Raw genomic sequence first — 15841 nt, 5'->3', positions numbered from 1 at the left:
CTAAGCTGTAATACATTTGACCAATACATTGAAATAGCAAAAGCGTCATCTTGTTGGCAGCGTTTTCGCTGAGAGCATACAAAGTGCCAAAAGCTAAATTTTAATTGCCTGCAAGTAGGCAACACGCAAAACATACGATACGTGCAGTACCTATGTTAAGATTTGAATGTCAAAACCAAGCGTTCTGATTCACTCAGTGGATAAGAGTAATATTGTCAGTATTTTATTACCTGTACATTTATTTATGAAAACTGGTCCGTGGTCCCCAATGCAAATGGCATTTGCATCAATATCCTAATCATTTTCATTTGCCCTTAACTGTACAATATTTTCTGCTCTAAGTTTTAAGTACTGTCGTATAACTTGATGTAAGTTTTTGGACATACGCCATTGCTAAAAACTTTTTCTGTTGAAGAAAAACTAAAAAATAAAGAAATATATAAAAAAAAACACAAATTAAGCAAAACATTGCTGCTGTCAACAAGGATATAAACACCACAAAATATTCCGTGACAGGAATATGGTCAACAAAACAATATTTTGTGGTGTTTATATCCTTGTTGACAACAGCAATTTTTTGCTTAGTTTGTGTTTTTTTATATATTTCTTTATTTTTTTTTCTTCAACAGAAAAAGTTTTTAGCAATGGCGTATGTCCAAAAACTTACATCAAGTCATGCACTCCCATTGCACAAATCTTTCAAAGACTACTGTCGTATACTTAATAATTACTACATACATATAGAGGGTAGTTAATAAACACAAATCAATTTGCTGTAATAAATGTTGTTCACTAATTTACAATACATATGTTAATTATATTAAATTGAAATATTTCTTTATGTTTTACTTTTGTTGATTTTTCATAGTCTATTAAGTAGTGTATAATGACAGTATTATTACAGTCTTAGTAATTCTGAAAGAAAAATAATATTTTTTATTAGGTGCTATGTTCAAATGAACCCAAATTGTTTAATATTAAATAACTTTTTTTTTTGCAAATACAAGAATAAATATATTGCCAAAATTCTTATTCCAAATTTTTATTTAAAACATACAATGTTCAAGATACATTAAAAAAAATTATGACATAAAGTCGTGTCTGAAACAAATGTGCTCTATGGCCTATATCTGCACTCTTGAAACTAAGGATGAGACACGCTACAGGATGTTTCGAATTGTCGGGTGGCATTGTCCTGTTACAGTAACGCTTGGTCTTGGATCATCTCGGACTGCTACCAGCGCTTGGTGTGATCAAACCTCCTCATGCACAGCTATAAATTACGCAAGAGCGCGAGAACGCAAGGCGCAAAATGTTCAGCAACAAAATTTAAGAGCGGCGCAGTAACGCAACGCAAACATTGTTCAACTTCTAACTTTCTTGCGTTTTGACTTGCGTCTCCGACGGCCATATTGGAAGGGAAGTGTTCAAAAACTTTTAAAGACGCAAACTTTACGTGCATAAAAGCCCACGATGTTCTTTTTATTACATACATAATGTTTACACTTGCTAAACTTCCACACAGAGTAAGAAAAGCATAATTTTTAAATCTAATTATTGTCCATTAATTTTATTTTCATTATAAACTTGTACAACATAAAGAAGCCCGGGGTGGAAATTGTTTTTCCTGCTGTTTTACAATTTTATGTTATATGGTTGGTGACGTCTTGCGACTTTAAAAATGACTGATTTTCTTGCGTTAGTTGCGTGATGCGTTATTTCAACTTTGCGTTCCTTGCGTAATTTATATACCCAGCATTAGGGCTGATAACCATATATAACATGCATTTAGTATGACGTAATGCTTATAACGCCACATAGTGCGAGGAGACCTCAGTGGTAACACCAAGTTGACGTGGTTCCTTACTATAGGCCATTTCTGGTTAGTTCCCCAATTTATGTGATCTGATTTACTTGGTTTGACTGTCTCAAATGTCAACGTACTACTGTCCAAAATTAAAACACAATCTTGAAACTTAAAAAAAAAAAAAAAAAAAACTTTTTTTAACCAGAAGAACACACTATGCAATTTTATAATTATTTATGCCAGTTCTAAACTATATGGTTCGAACTCGTGATTCTGCTAAGTTGTGTGCTAATTGTGATCGTTGTAATTTGTATGTTTCTAAACTGTGGTAGTTCTAAGTTGAGTATATCTGAGTTTTTATTTTGTATGTTGTATGGATTTTTTTCGATGATTCTAAGCTATGGCTGGTTTAAGTTGAAAATTTTTTACGTTATGTGTGAATCCCGCTGTGAACTGGATGTTAATTTGCTTACAATATTTTGTGTTTTTGTACACGAATTAAAAAATCATAAAATGACGATATTTAATTGTTTATAAAAGTTTTTTCTACTAAAGAAGATATTATTTCATATTTCTATGTGCTTAAAAGGGAAACTTTTATGTCAGTCTAATCATGTACTGAAACTTTGAAATCATGTTATGGATTAACCATTCTTTTGTATCCTTCGTTTTGAGATACTTTTTTTTCCCGTATCATTCATTATATCATTAAAAATTGGTTTTACCCAGAACATGAAAACATTAATTTTTCATAGTTTTGGGAAAATCCTTTTTTTAATGATTTAAGAATGCTATACAAAAAAATATTTGAAGACAAAGGCTACATACGAACGCTTAACTCAAAACTTAACTATAAATGACTTACCGTGTGCCCGATGGGATTTCCCAAATTGGGATGAATTTTCAAAAATCATTTCTTATTGCTCCCCTACGTTGTACAAGGTACACCTATGCAGAATTTCATGCTTCTATACCTACCGGTTTAAGTTGTACGTTTTCAGTAAGACAGTGTTATAGTTTTATTAAGTATATTCCATTATTTCGGTACATGCCAGAAATGACATAAAAATTTGACTTTAAGTTCATAGATAAGTATTGAATAATAACTGTTTAGTAAGAAAAAATGTTACAAGCAATCAAATGTGATTAAATTAAGGCGGTGCCTCCCATTTCAGGACACGATTTTATACTTACAGTAATCACAGATAAACTGTAGATATTTTAAAGGGCGTTACTTTCACGAAATGAAAAACACATACATCGCATAATTTTTGCTTAATTAGCTGCCAAAGTTACATTTTTAACGTTTTTGGGATGTACGAATCAGGAGAACTTAAGGATTACATAACTGAAACATTTTAGGTTTAACTGCAATGCTACTGGCTACTTCATTATATGTTTTGTATTTATATTTTTAAAAAAACTCACTTTATATTGCTGGGCGGTCAAAATCCTCACAAACTTGAGAATTTCGAAATTCCAGGTAAAATTAAATGTTTTTTTTTGGTTCCGAAATGAATTCAAAAAAAGTTTTAGTTTTGTTCTCCAGTTGGATCTCCTTACTGAAACGTTAAAAATGTAACTTTGGCAGCTAATTATGCGAAAAGTGTGCGATGTGTATATATATTGTTACGATTTATTAAAATTAAAATAATAAATCGTCGTGGCAAAACTACTGGGTTCGTAAATGGATAGCCCAATTAAAGATTTTACTACACAGTTTTATTGATTACCAATATTTACATCACTAACATATAATCTTCTAAAAATTCATAATAATCAATTACACTTAAAAATTTTACTCCCCAGTCACTCGGTTTTTACACATCACACACCTCGCTGGGCCGCACCTCTGGCGCAACTCTCGCCGTAGCACCCCTCGTGGACCTCCGTCGCAGGACTCCGTCGCCTCACTCCGCCGCCGCCGTCGCACTTACCTTCGCCGAGATTCCACTCGACGCTCCGCTCGGAACTTCGCTCGGGACTCTCGCCACCCAACTATCGCCGAGAAACTCGCTCGCCGAGGAACTCCTCGTCCCGGAACTCCGCCGCCCCACGGCACTATCGCCCGGATCAACTCCACTCTCAACTGCCTCGGAGGCTGGCGTCCTGGGCTTATATAGGCCCAGGCGCCACTTCTAGAAGTCACGAGCGCTGCTGGGGCCAGTCGCGTCATTCTGCTCCGACCCCACGGTGGAAAAATCTCGAGACACGCGTCGGCGGCTCGCGTAACTCTCCAGCTGTCAGGTGTCAGATAATGTGTCAAAGGTAGAGCGTCACTAGGGGAGCGGAGGAAAGGAAAGGGGGAAGCGACGACCCTTGTAATCTACCAGGCGCGCGCGGCACGTCTCACGTTGCGGCGGTCACGTGACATCAGTGGCCGTGCAGGGCCGCCAGCCCGCTCCGAACCTGCACGCGCCGCGGTCCTGCTCACATTGTAAGAATATATTTATTGTAATTTATATATATTTTAAAAGGTCTACTGGTTGATCAGTGATGACTGTAAATGTGAATTGTGACCTGGAATGGGACATACAAACTTAATTTTTTTTTTTTTTTTGAAATTCGTGTGCGAAAAAAAAACACAAAGCAGGTGTTAGATGTGAATTAATGTGGGACGACGTATTGTGAGACGCGAGAACCAACGCTTGCCCCGCCCGGCGCAGTGCGAGGACGAGTGCTTCTGGCAGCAGCTGACGGTCCGCCACGGCTGCAGCACGCCCTTCATGCCCGCCATCGCCCTCCCGCACTGCGACAACGGCACCGCCATGTTCGAGCTGGTGCGCGACTACATGGGGTGAGTGCTCGCGTGTCGCCAACCTCACTAAAAACAAACTAAGTGTATTATTTGTGGGTTAGGGAGGGACCTCATACGCCCAGTCATACCGAGCACTGGCCACGCAGAGAGATAGGGTCCCATGCATCGTGTGTTCGGGGACTGGCCAGCCATGGCAGCGATTGGAGCCGTGACTAACTCCCCCCTGCCTTATCTTAAAACTGGCTGCTTAGACACAAGGAAACCCTGGGCTCAGACATGCGGGACGCAAGGGCAAGCATTAATTGCGTAGGAGTATACAGGATACAGAGGATGGTATGGATGAAGAGTTGCACAGAGTATAAAAGAATCTACCATGCTGCTGGTTGGGAACTTGGGTGCGTAGTCCGCTTTCACATTTTGTATCCATGCTATACACTTGATTAATTAGTTTATATGAAATCTCAGCACACAGCCGAGGCGTAGGCGCACACTGCTTGAAATTAAATTTAATGTAAAATACTAAAACTAAATTTATTCTTTTTTAATTTTTTTGTTTGGTTTTAAAAAATTAAATTTTTTGTTTTTTTCGTAAGTAATATTACTCAGTAACTAGGGCTTGGATACTAATACACACTACTCCAATTGCTACTGAGATGGAGTCAGACGCCCGAACATTTTCGAACATATCCGAAGTTCGACGCTCGCTATTTCAACTTCGTGGTCGGAATAAGAAAACACCGTTCTGAAAGACTAATACATCTAACAATTTTAGAGTATGCATTTTTAAGTTTCGCTACTTTTAACAAAACGAACCCTTTCATTTCGTAGTTGCGATCAACTATAAAAGTAAAAAACCTATCCTACCGGAAAAGAAAGGAGGAACTTTTAAGATAATGTTAATGATTCATCGACGATATTAAGTATTATTTATGTAACTAACCTAACAAACATTTTAGTTACGTTCATCTAGACCTACACACTAAAAAAAAATTATTTTTACTAGAATTTTATTTGTTGTAGCACACCTAACCTTTTACTTAAAAAGCAGAAAAAATAATCCTAATATGCACGTACGCTTATTTTTCGGGCGCCTGTATTGGGTTCGATGAATAGGAGGTCCCTCCAGTGCTAAAAGGCAGACTTGTCTGTCGTGTGCCAAAGAGCCAAGTGGAACGCATCGCTGTGCAACTGCCCTCGGCCCTGCAAGTCCGTGCTCTACCAGTCGTTCGTGCTCAACCGCCGCAACATGACCAACAGCATGGACCCGAACCTCAGCCAGCTGTACGTGTTCTACAGCTCGCACATCGTCAAGAACATCCGAGAACACTACTCCTACAACTGGTGAGTGAGGCCCTCCACGGCTCTCGGGCGGGGCCGGTGACCTCCAGCACTGGAGCCTGTAGTCACGGTGATCACGACAGGCCCGGCACGCTCAGCGGCCAGCGCCGTGACGTCAGCATGACAAAATACGCGCTCCGGCGAAGATTCTGTTTCTAAATGCGTCGTGCCGGAACGGAAAGCAAATCGGAAACATTTCAGAACTAAGTTTCACAAATATTTATCTAAAATATACACTTGGTGAATCTTTATGTGCTGAAAAACGAAATTTCGTTTTACGTTTGAATACACTTTCACATTTGTAGTCTGAGTTCAACTGCTTGTCAGGTTTCTTTTTAATTCTTCGCATAGCCCACAGCGGAATTATTTTCCTGCCCCTTATTAACAAACACACGCACAAACATAGTTTCATTGTATCAAAAATAATCTTTATCTCACTTAGTCCGAGAGACGACTAAATGTTATATTGTTTTGCACTTCAACTATCAACAGGAAATAAAATATTTATATAGGGCCTACACTGTTTTTAGCGTAATACATCCTGCATTTTATGGACTGGGAAGTTTTTTCCGATAGCATCGCCTTTATTTGGAGGTGGTTTTGTGACCCTACGCCATTAACTCTGTCGTGGTGGAACAATGTACGACTTATAATCGGATTTGTCGTGTCTTACCCGCCTTGGCACTGTGACTCCAGCTTAAGGCAATTCTGCTAACGAGCTCTGTTGACAACGAGTCCCTAGGAAGTGGTTCAGAAACCACTTATATACCCGTCAAAAGTTTAGGACCAATACGAAATTCTTACATATGCAGGGACGTCGGAACAGGGGGGGGGGGGAAGCAGGGGCGAGTCGCCCCCGTGCTGTTATGCATGGGCGGGGGGGGGGGGGGGCGAGAGTAGCATTTTGCCCCCCTCCTTTTCCCATAATAAATGTTTGGTCCTAGTCGTATTTTTCTCAACCAGTACCTAGTTACAAACGTTGCATTGATCACATGAAGAGAGCTCTTTTTCATTTGAAATCAATTCACTACATGATCCAGAAAGAGAAAGGCACACCAGTCATCAACTTGATCAGTGCCAAGTCAGAAGCAAGCCCGCTCTGTGTTGAAAACAATTATAGCTCAATAAGATACCTAACACGAAGTGGCCAAGCTTTGAGAGGAGGATCGGAATCTGAGACAGGTAATTTATACAGACTGCTACAAGAAAGATGTGATGATGTCCCTGGTCTTAAGGAATGGTTAGAAAAGAGGGACAAGTTTTTAAGCAGTGACATTCAAAATGAAATTATTGAAATCATGGCTCATGCTGGAAAAAAAATCAATACTTGGGTTTAATTGCTGATGACACAACCGATGTAAGTGGACAATAGCAGTTTTCTATATGCTTGCGGCATACTGAAAACGATTCACTTTCTGAATCAGAAACATTCATTAGTATGTATTCCTTGCCAGACAGCAAGTCCGACACTTTGTAGTACTCCTCAATTAAAGATATGTTTGTTAGATTAGGGTTGGACATAACAAAATTAAGAGGTTACTTGATGGCGCTGCAAACATGTCAGGAAGAATAAATGATGTGCAAAAACAACTTTCTGCTGAAAATCCTAAATCCATGTTTGTACATTGCACAAATCAGTCATTGGATTTAGCTCTGCAAGAATTGGCAAGACAATCGGAAATTATCTGTGACGCATTGGGTATCATAAAAAAATGTATCCACCATCATACTGGAATCTTCTAAGAGGAAACAAATTTACGAAAACATCATGCTGTACCAAGCATCAGTGATGAAAATAGTGTAAACGTAGAGACTGAAAGAAAAGAGTTCAGCAGCTTATTGGCTTTGTGTACGACAAGATGGGCAGTTCGATGCAAGTCGATGCAGAGATTTTTGGACAACTACAAACGGACGGAGGAAACATTAGTTCGTATTTTGGAAGAATCAAGTTCGCTCAGAGATAAGCGAAGGTCAGCAATAAAGGGATACATTTTGTTGATGAAGAAATTTGAAACTGTGTTAGTTATTAAGATAGCCCTGGAAATTTTGAGTTCTTGCGAAGAACTTGCAAAATCACTCCAGAATTTAAGTTTTACTGCACCTGGAGCAAAGAGAGCTGCTGAAGTTTTGATTACTACTCTTGAACATAAGCGCAGTGTGGAGGAGTTCCACATACTTTGGGAATCTACCAAAACGAGCGAACTTGATAAATCTTACTATGAGGCGATTGATTGACTGCCTTACATCTGAACTGCGTCGTCGATTTTGTCAGGAAAGTATAGATATTATGATTCAGCTTGCATCTATTTTGAAAGCAAGATCACCTTCACTAAGGCCGGCCACACACGTAACGGTATACATGACAGGTAAACCTGCGCATGTTTACCTGACAGGTATACCTGTGCAAACTAGAGCCCACACACGTAACGGTATACCGTACGTTTAGCTCAGTTAAGAGATGGCGAGCCAACAAGATGAAGATGATAGGATAGCTTTAGTCGGATTGTGTGTGGTTTTAAACAGTAAGAAGAAGAAGTTTAAACGTAAAATGTGGAGTAAAAAGTGGCTTACTAAAAGAAATGAATACACTCATACAAGATTATTGAAAGACTTGAGTGGTGAGCCTACAGACTTCCGTAATTATTTGCGGATGGATGAAGACGCCTATGAAAAGCTGTTGTTACTCGTGACTCCATTAATTGAAAAGAAAGACACGGTTATGAGGAAATCGATTTCTCCCCATGAGAGATTAACTGCGACTTTGAGGTTCCTTGCAACGGGCCGATCGTACGAGTGTCTCAAGTATTCTACGTTGATATCACCACAAGCTCTAGGCAAAATAATTCCAGAGACGTGTGAAGCCATCTATAAAGTGCTGAAAAACGTCTATTTACAGGTACGTCAAGCCATATTGCACAGCATATTCTATTGATATTCTAAATGTCAAGTTAGGTTAAAATTAAAATATTTTAAATTTATTAGAAATTAACTTATATCAAAATTCCCTGATAAATTCCCTTAACGGCTCTTCTAATTAAAAAAAGTATAAGAAGAAATATATATATATTTTAAAAATATAAGTTAAACTAACGTAAAGTTAGCTATTCTATTATAGTTCAACTAACTATAGGGGAAGATGGGGGAATGGCGCCACCTTAAGGAAAACATAAGATAGCCATCAACCGAATGACTATAGGCTGGAAATAAACAGTTATACCTGACTGTTGGGGATCTTAGTACACAATGCTAACAGTTCAAGAGCTTAGAAATAAGTCTTCTATGTGTAATTTGTATGTAATTACGATTCGGCGAATGGCGGTATTACCCCGCTACTCGGGGTAATTCCGCCACTCATTTGAGATATTTATATTGTTTGTAAAAAAGACATTATTTATTAAAACATTGAAGTGTTTAAGCTATAACTTACATGTACACTTACAAGGATACACTACGACAAAGAACAAAAGTAAACCTACTCATGCTTTAGCTGATCCATAGCCACCCATTAGGATACAATAGAGAAATTAACAAAAGTCACATATATAGTCTTTAGCTGATTCATAGCCACTGCATTCTGAATGGGCCCATCGGGAACAAAGCGTACAGCGGAACCATAATTCGTTATTTTTTCCGAATTCGTTGCATATAACGCACACGTTGAAATCATCACCAAACTGCACTGGGTCTATATCATCATCCTCATTGTCGTCACACAATTTTTTTTCATCTATGTCTTCCTCGTTTGAAGACGATGATGATTCCAACATAAGCCCTCTTCTGCATGTCTTCATGACCTTCTTTCCTGAGTGTTTGCTGGATGACTTCCTTTTTTTCCTCTCATCTGTGACATTAGATCCTCTTTTTATCAATTTCTTCTTAGTGATTTCGTCAAAGTAAGCCTTCATTGGACTCGAAGTGATGATCTCAGAGTGCTGCTTTCTTGAGGCCCTTATACCAACCGATTTTGATGAACATGGTTTAGGAATTGGAGAGATTTTTTCAACTAGGCCCACAGTGTGGCGCAATAAAGGAGGTTGACTTACTTCATTTTTTCCTCCAGATGTGGAAGGTAGAGGCTCCGTCTCCATATCTGTGTTATCTTGGCATGTTGATTCTGATACTGGAGGTTGATGTGATGTAGCCGTAGGAATAGGACTAGATGAAATTTGCGGCTCTTCTTCACCATCTTGAATGCAAACTGTTGAATTAACTTCACGTGTAGCAATGAAATCATCTTCTCCAAATTTGGTGGGATTCAATGGATAAATTACTGCTGTTAAAAATCCAGTGACCCCTTTCTCCAGTGTAGCAACACGAATGTAGGCTCGGTTAAAAATTTCTGCCAGTTCGTATGGTGTGATTTTTAGGTTCTCGCTGCTGTGAGTTTTCATGTAGAGTTCACATTCCTTGTTGAAAGCATTCTTAAGAGGGCCATAAAAACAGATATCCAAGGGTTGTAGTCGATGAGACGAATGGGGTGGAAGTGACACAAAATGTATATAATTCTTTCTGCAAAACGAATACACCCTGTACGATTTGTGGCTGGAGTGATTGTCAAGAATAAGTAAGACAGGATCTTTGATAGTTGGTCGAGTGTGCTTTTGGAAGTGCTGTAGCCAATCCATAAATAGATCTTCATTGATCCACCCATTCTTGGAACATGCATAAATTGCATCACGTGGTCCTCCTTTCTGTAACTGTGGTGACATTCGCTGACGTGGAAAAATTAACATGGGTGGAATGTAATTTCCGGTAGCACTCACAGTGCAAACTACTGTTACATTTTTTCCTCTCTCCCAACTTGTTACTGCTCCCACTTGCTTCTGGCCTTTAGGTCCCAGAATCTTTCCTGGTTTATGTACCGTGGATATACAGGTCTCATCCACATTATATATTCTGGATGCTGGGAAATGAAATTTTTCTTGTACTGTTTCCATATTTTTGAAGAAAATATCTACTTCAAACTTGTTGAATCCTGAAATTCTATTTAGGCTGGTAGGTTCTGGTTTTCGCAGACTGATTGACGGGTTTCGGTTCAAGAAACCATAAACCCAATCTGGGCCAGCTAATTTAGTTTCCTTATTGAAGGTGTGTTGCATTTCATTTGCCTCTGCTATATCAAACGCCAAACGTCGAAGTTCAGTAATAGAAATACCGAAAAACAACCTTGATAGCAATAAAACATGATCAGCTATTTGTTTTTCTTGTTCCGCTGTAAATAGTGGCTTTCTTCCCAGGGTTGGTTTTTCTGTTAAGTTTGTTTTCAATCGGTCTCTTAATGTTGACCTGGGAATGTTATACTGGTTTGCAGTACTTTTCACTGACTTACCCTTCTTCACCGCATCAATAGCTTCCTTCAAACTTTCCTCTGACCATTTTGCTTTTTCAGTTCTCCTCTTCCTAGTCCGTGGCATCTGAAAAATAATAATAAAGGATATGTTACTTGCAAAATTGTATAGGGGTAATATCGCCACCATGGCGCCATTGCCCCATGCAGGAGTGGCGGTATTGCCCCATTTTGTATCAGTCGTTTTGTGCCATTTTTACACATAACCTAAATAACTATGAACACAAACAAATATGTTAAATTACTTACTATAGTAAGTATTTAACATTATAATATAACTACATGTGTCAGTTAATATTTAACTCCACTTACCTTGCTACAAATCGAGTCCAGAAATTATATGAAAACACAGAAAAAACTATTTATCGTCGATAAAAAAAACCACGCAGCAAGAACCGCACCGGACGCTAACACAACATGTTTCAAACTCCTTCCGCTAGATCTCGCACCAATTCACTTCACTCCAGCATGCGCACCTCGTCTGATTCTATGGGTGGCGGATTTCCCCCAGGTGGCGGATTTCCCCCACTCTCCCCTAACCCCGTGGTTCTTGAAACTTTGAAGCAAAGAAAACACCTTACGTAATTATTGATTCTGTGGTATATGGGTAAATAAATATACACATGTTATTAAACATTTCTACTTTATTTCATACAAACGTATTACAGTTTTTAAAGGGAATATTTAACTGAGTACAGAGACGGCATGATATTTGATAGTGGGTAGAACATAAAAAAGAACTGTTTGGTAAAACAAAAATGTTTCGTAGTAACATTGAATATAAATAAAGAAACAAAACAGACTATTGATTTTTGTCATAATTAGCTAAGTAATCTGCCATTGATTGATGAGGTGGAATAACGTCATTGCTAACAAATTCAGCTTGTGAAGTTTGTTGTGGATATTGGCCATAAGATACAGCTGCTAGAGGACACGTTGTGCTCCTACTTGACCCAGGGGTGTTGGTCAAAGATTCGTAGTTGTACGAGCCAGTATTAGGTACGTCAAACATACTCATTTCAGCCTCAAAAAGGAGGTCGTTGATTCTTTTTTCTACGATCAAACCCTGGCGTTTTTCTAAGGCCCTAATTCGCATTGCAATGGATTTGCCCATTATATCATATCTGTCGTCTTGGCATGATGGTTTCTGAAAGTGGTCTCTGACTGAGACTAAGACACCAGTTGTCAAGTCTTCAATTTTCTTTTTTTTTGCCAAATTAGGTCGGGAATAAGGAGGTAGGCTTACCGCACGTGTATCTGAGCTGGGTCTTGGGACCACAGGCGAAGGGACCTCGCTATTGATTGATGTTTCTCTGTTCGGTGTTGTAGCTGGTTCATCAACGTCCTCCTGAAAAAAATATTTATGTACTAGGTGTACCCATCCAATTATTACACAACAAAATACTCTTTTACATTGGTTTGGAAATTGTCGATTTAATGGTTTATCCTTGATTTTGAAACCCATAATGTAAACATTGTTTACTCACGTTGAGAACAGTTATTATGAATTTAATTTTGTTCCAGTTTCCTAACACCACTGAGAAATGGAAAGTGATTGCTGAACAGTTTGAAGAGAAATGGAATTTTCCCCACTGCCTCGGTGCCATGGACGGCAAACATATAGACATAGTTCCTCCAGCGGATTCCGGATCATATTATTACAACTATAAAGGCAGACACAGTATGGTACTTTTTGCGATAGTGGATGCTAAATATCGGTTCCTTTTAGTGGATTTTGGGACCAATGGGCGTGTTTCTGACGGAGGTGTTCTTCAAAATATTAAGTTTTATGAAAAGTTACAGAGTGATGAACTTAAGATCCCAAAACCATGCAATGTACTGAACATTTCAAAGAGGTGCCTTACGTGTTTGTGGCAGATGACGCCTTTCCCCTGTCAATTAACATTATGAAACCTTTCAGACAAGCACAACTAGATTCAGCTGTAAAAGAAATCTACAACTACCGAGTTTCAAGGGCAAGGCACGTAGTCGAGAATGGGTTTGGAATACTAGCCTCCAGATTTCGCATATTCCATACTCAAATCAATTTGGAGCCAGAGAACATAGTAAAGGTAGTAATGGCAACATGTGCATTGCATAATTTCTTGATGCAAACACATCCTACCATTTACGCTCCACCAAACAGTACGTATCAAGAGAATGACGATGACGCTACTACTAATGCTGGGTTAGATACCAATGAATCGAATATGATTGCATTACAACGAGCAAACTTAGGGAATGTAAATGTGGCCGCCAAAAATCTCAGAGAGGAGTTTGCTACCTACTTCGTCAATGAAGGTAAACTTTCATGGCAAGACCAACGTGTTCTTCGAAACAAAAATTAAAGTGGAAGACTAAGTGAATAATTATCAAGTGAATATATATTTTTAGCTTAGTTGAGTCAATGAAATTCACCAATCCATGCACAAAAAATACATTTATACATATACATTTTGTCATAAAACTACATTTATACATATAAATTTTGTCATAAAACTTTTTTTTGTTTTATTCTACCATTTAACATTTAATTAACATCTAATTTAACATTTAACTTGTAAATTAAAGTGTTGTTCAAATAAATTGTTTAACTAGGTAATTGATCTGTCTGGTACTTACTTCCTCAATCTCGCTCCCATCTCCTTCCTCTAAATTGGACATAGATGCACTGGGAATGTCTTGATCACCAAGAAAGTCGAAAAAATTTAAGTACCACAATTTAGATACGTAGACATTGTCGGCTGATGCACCAGACTTCATTGACATGTCACGTTTTTTCTTCTCTTTTCGAACATTGCTTCGTAAACTATTAATCTTTCTAATCACAGATTTCTTTGTTGCATCGGGTTCCAGTTCTTTCAACTTGAGCAAAAGTTTCGCATAAGCTGCATCTCTCTTTTCGCGATCGTGATACTCTTTACTTTTTACCCGCCACAGGCACGGCTCGAGTTTATACATATAGATAAAGTCTTCAATTACTTGGTTGCGTTTACGACTCGACATCACTAGCACCAGTAGCCACAAGATAGTCCGTTAACTACAAAACACAAAGACAAAAGACACTCTCTTCACAAAGAAGAAGCCTCAACTAAACAAAACAACTGCGCAGGCGACCGGACGTACTCACACACACGCTCAGGTCTAGGGTATAACTGACGACTGCGCAGGTACAAGATACCAAATCTCCGTTCCTGTCAGGTCACCTGCGCAGGTCGCTTCGCCTGTGCAGTTTCGCCTGCAGTGACTGGCACACACGCTCCGGTTTGCCTGCGCAGGTGACCTGTACAGGTTTACCTGTCATGTATACCGTTACGTGTGTGGCCGGCCTAAGTAAAACAGAACTAAAACATAAGCTAAAATTATACGAAGACGATTTTGATTTAGACAAACTGTGCACTCAGTTGACAATGTTGTCAAGTATTGTCGATGAAATTAGAGGTCCGTGACTAGTATTGTGAAAAAACTTAAGACTGAACCAGAAGCTGTAAGGAATCTATTTGATCAGGTCACGTGTTTGTTATCTTTGTTGTTGACGATTCCCGCATCATCAGCTACAGCGGAGAGATCTTTTAGTGCACTGCGACGTGTGAAAACATATTTACGCTCAGTAATGTCACAAAAGAGATTAACACATTTATTTCTTTTGCACATTCACAGTGACGAGACAAGCTGCTTAAAACTTGAAAGCGTAATGAAAAAATTCATTTGTAAAACCGCCGAAAGGAAGTCTGTGTTCTGTTTACCGTAAGACAAATACAAGTAACTTTATTATGAAAGAAATGCAGATTGTCATAGTTGTTATTATGTGCGTTAATTTCTCAAGTTCGATGTTCATTTTTTGAGTGAAATATAGTGATAATACAGATGGTTACGCAACTCAACCATCAAACTCCGGCAGGGTATGAATTACGAAAGTTCAAGATTTGTCTATAAATAAGTATTAAGAGAATAATGCACTTTCAAAAATCTAATTTAGGCGCTAATATTTTTACTCATACATATATGTATTTTTGTTTCATGTTTACAAAAAAAAAAATACTCTGCCGAAGTTTGTTGGTTGAGTTCCAGAAAGCATAACATTCTGTACACATGATTGCAGTGCTCTGTATGGTGTGTGACATTTAAGGAGGACCTACTATAAAGGCTAAAGGCTATATTCATAACAAAAAAAGTGGACATAACTGTGAAATGTTATATTAGGTTTGTAATTGTTATGGTGAAAATATATATAAAACATGTTAATTTAAGATAATATTTAACACATAATTTTTTGAACGTGAAAATTATTTACAGAAATGTGTTATTTTTATATGACAGAAGCAATGTGAAAGTGAAAAGATAGTTGTAAAGTGAATTCATGTAAGTGGAATGTTAAAATATGAATGTCTAATTACTGTAAAGTAGGCCCTGTATCTCACTAAAAATTTTGTGTATGACTAGTATAATTTTTTTTGTTATATTTTGTAAATAGAGGTTTTGTGTGAAATTACTATATTTGTCATGAATTAGTGAAATTGAGGACAGTAATTGATTATTAGTTATATAATTAGAAATGTATTTCAAAAATTAACAATGTCTGTATCTGAAT

At 38.2% G+C, this 15841-nt stretch overlaps 1 protein-coding gene across 1 annotated transcript in view; it reads left to right on the top strand.

Moving 5' to 3' along the window:
- Nucleotides 1-15841, top strand: part of LOC134542044 (uncharacterized) — a 32878-nt gene that overhangs the window by 14809 nt on the left and 2228 nt on the right. The window contains exons 6-7 of the mRNA XM_063385893.1: nt 4474-4604; nt 5727-5906. Coding sequence (XP_063241963.1) covers nt 4474-4604; nt 5727-5906 — 311 coding nt within the window. The remainder of the gene's footprint in view (nt 1-4473; nt 4605-5726; nt 5907-15841) is intronic.

This window comes from Bacillus rossius (genome assembly GCF_032445375.1).
Source record: "Bacillus rossius redtenbacheri isolate Brsri chromosome 4 unlocalized genomic scaffold, Brsri_v3 Brsri_v3_scf4_2, whole genome shotgun sequence".
Classification (NCBI taxonomy): domain Eukaryota; kingdom Metazoa; phylum Arthropoda; class Insecta; order Phasmatodea; family Bacillidae; genus Bacillus; species Bacillus rossius.
This window is presented reverse-complemented; position numbering and strand designations above follow the sequence as displayed.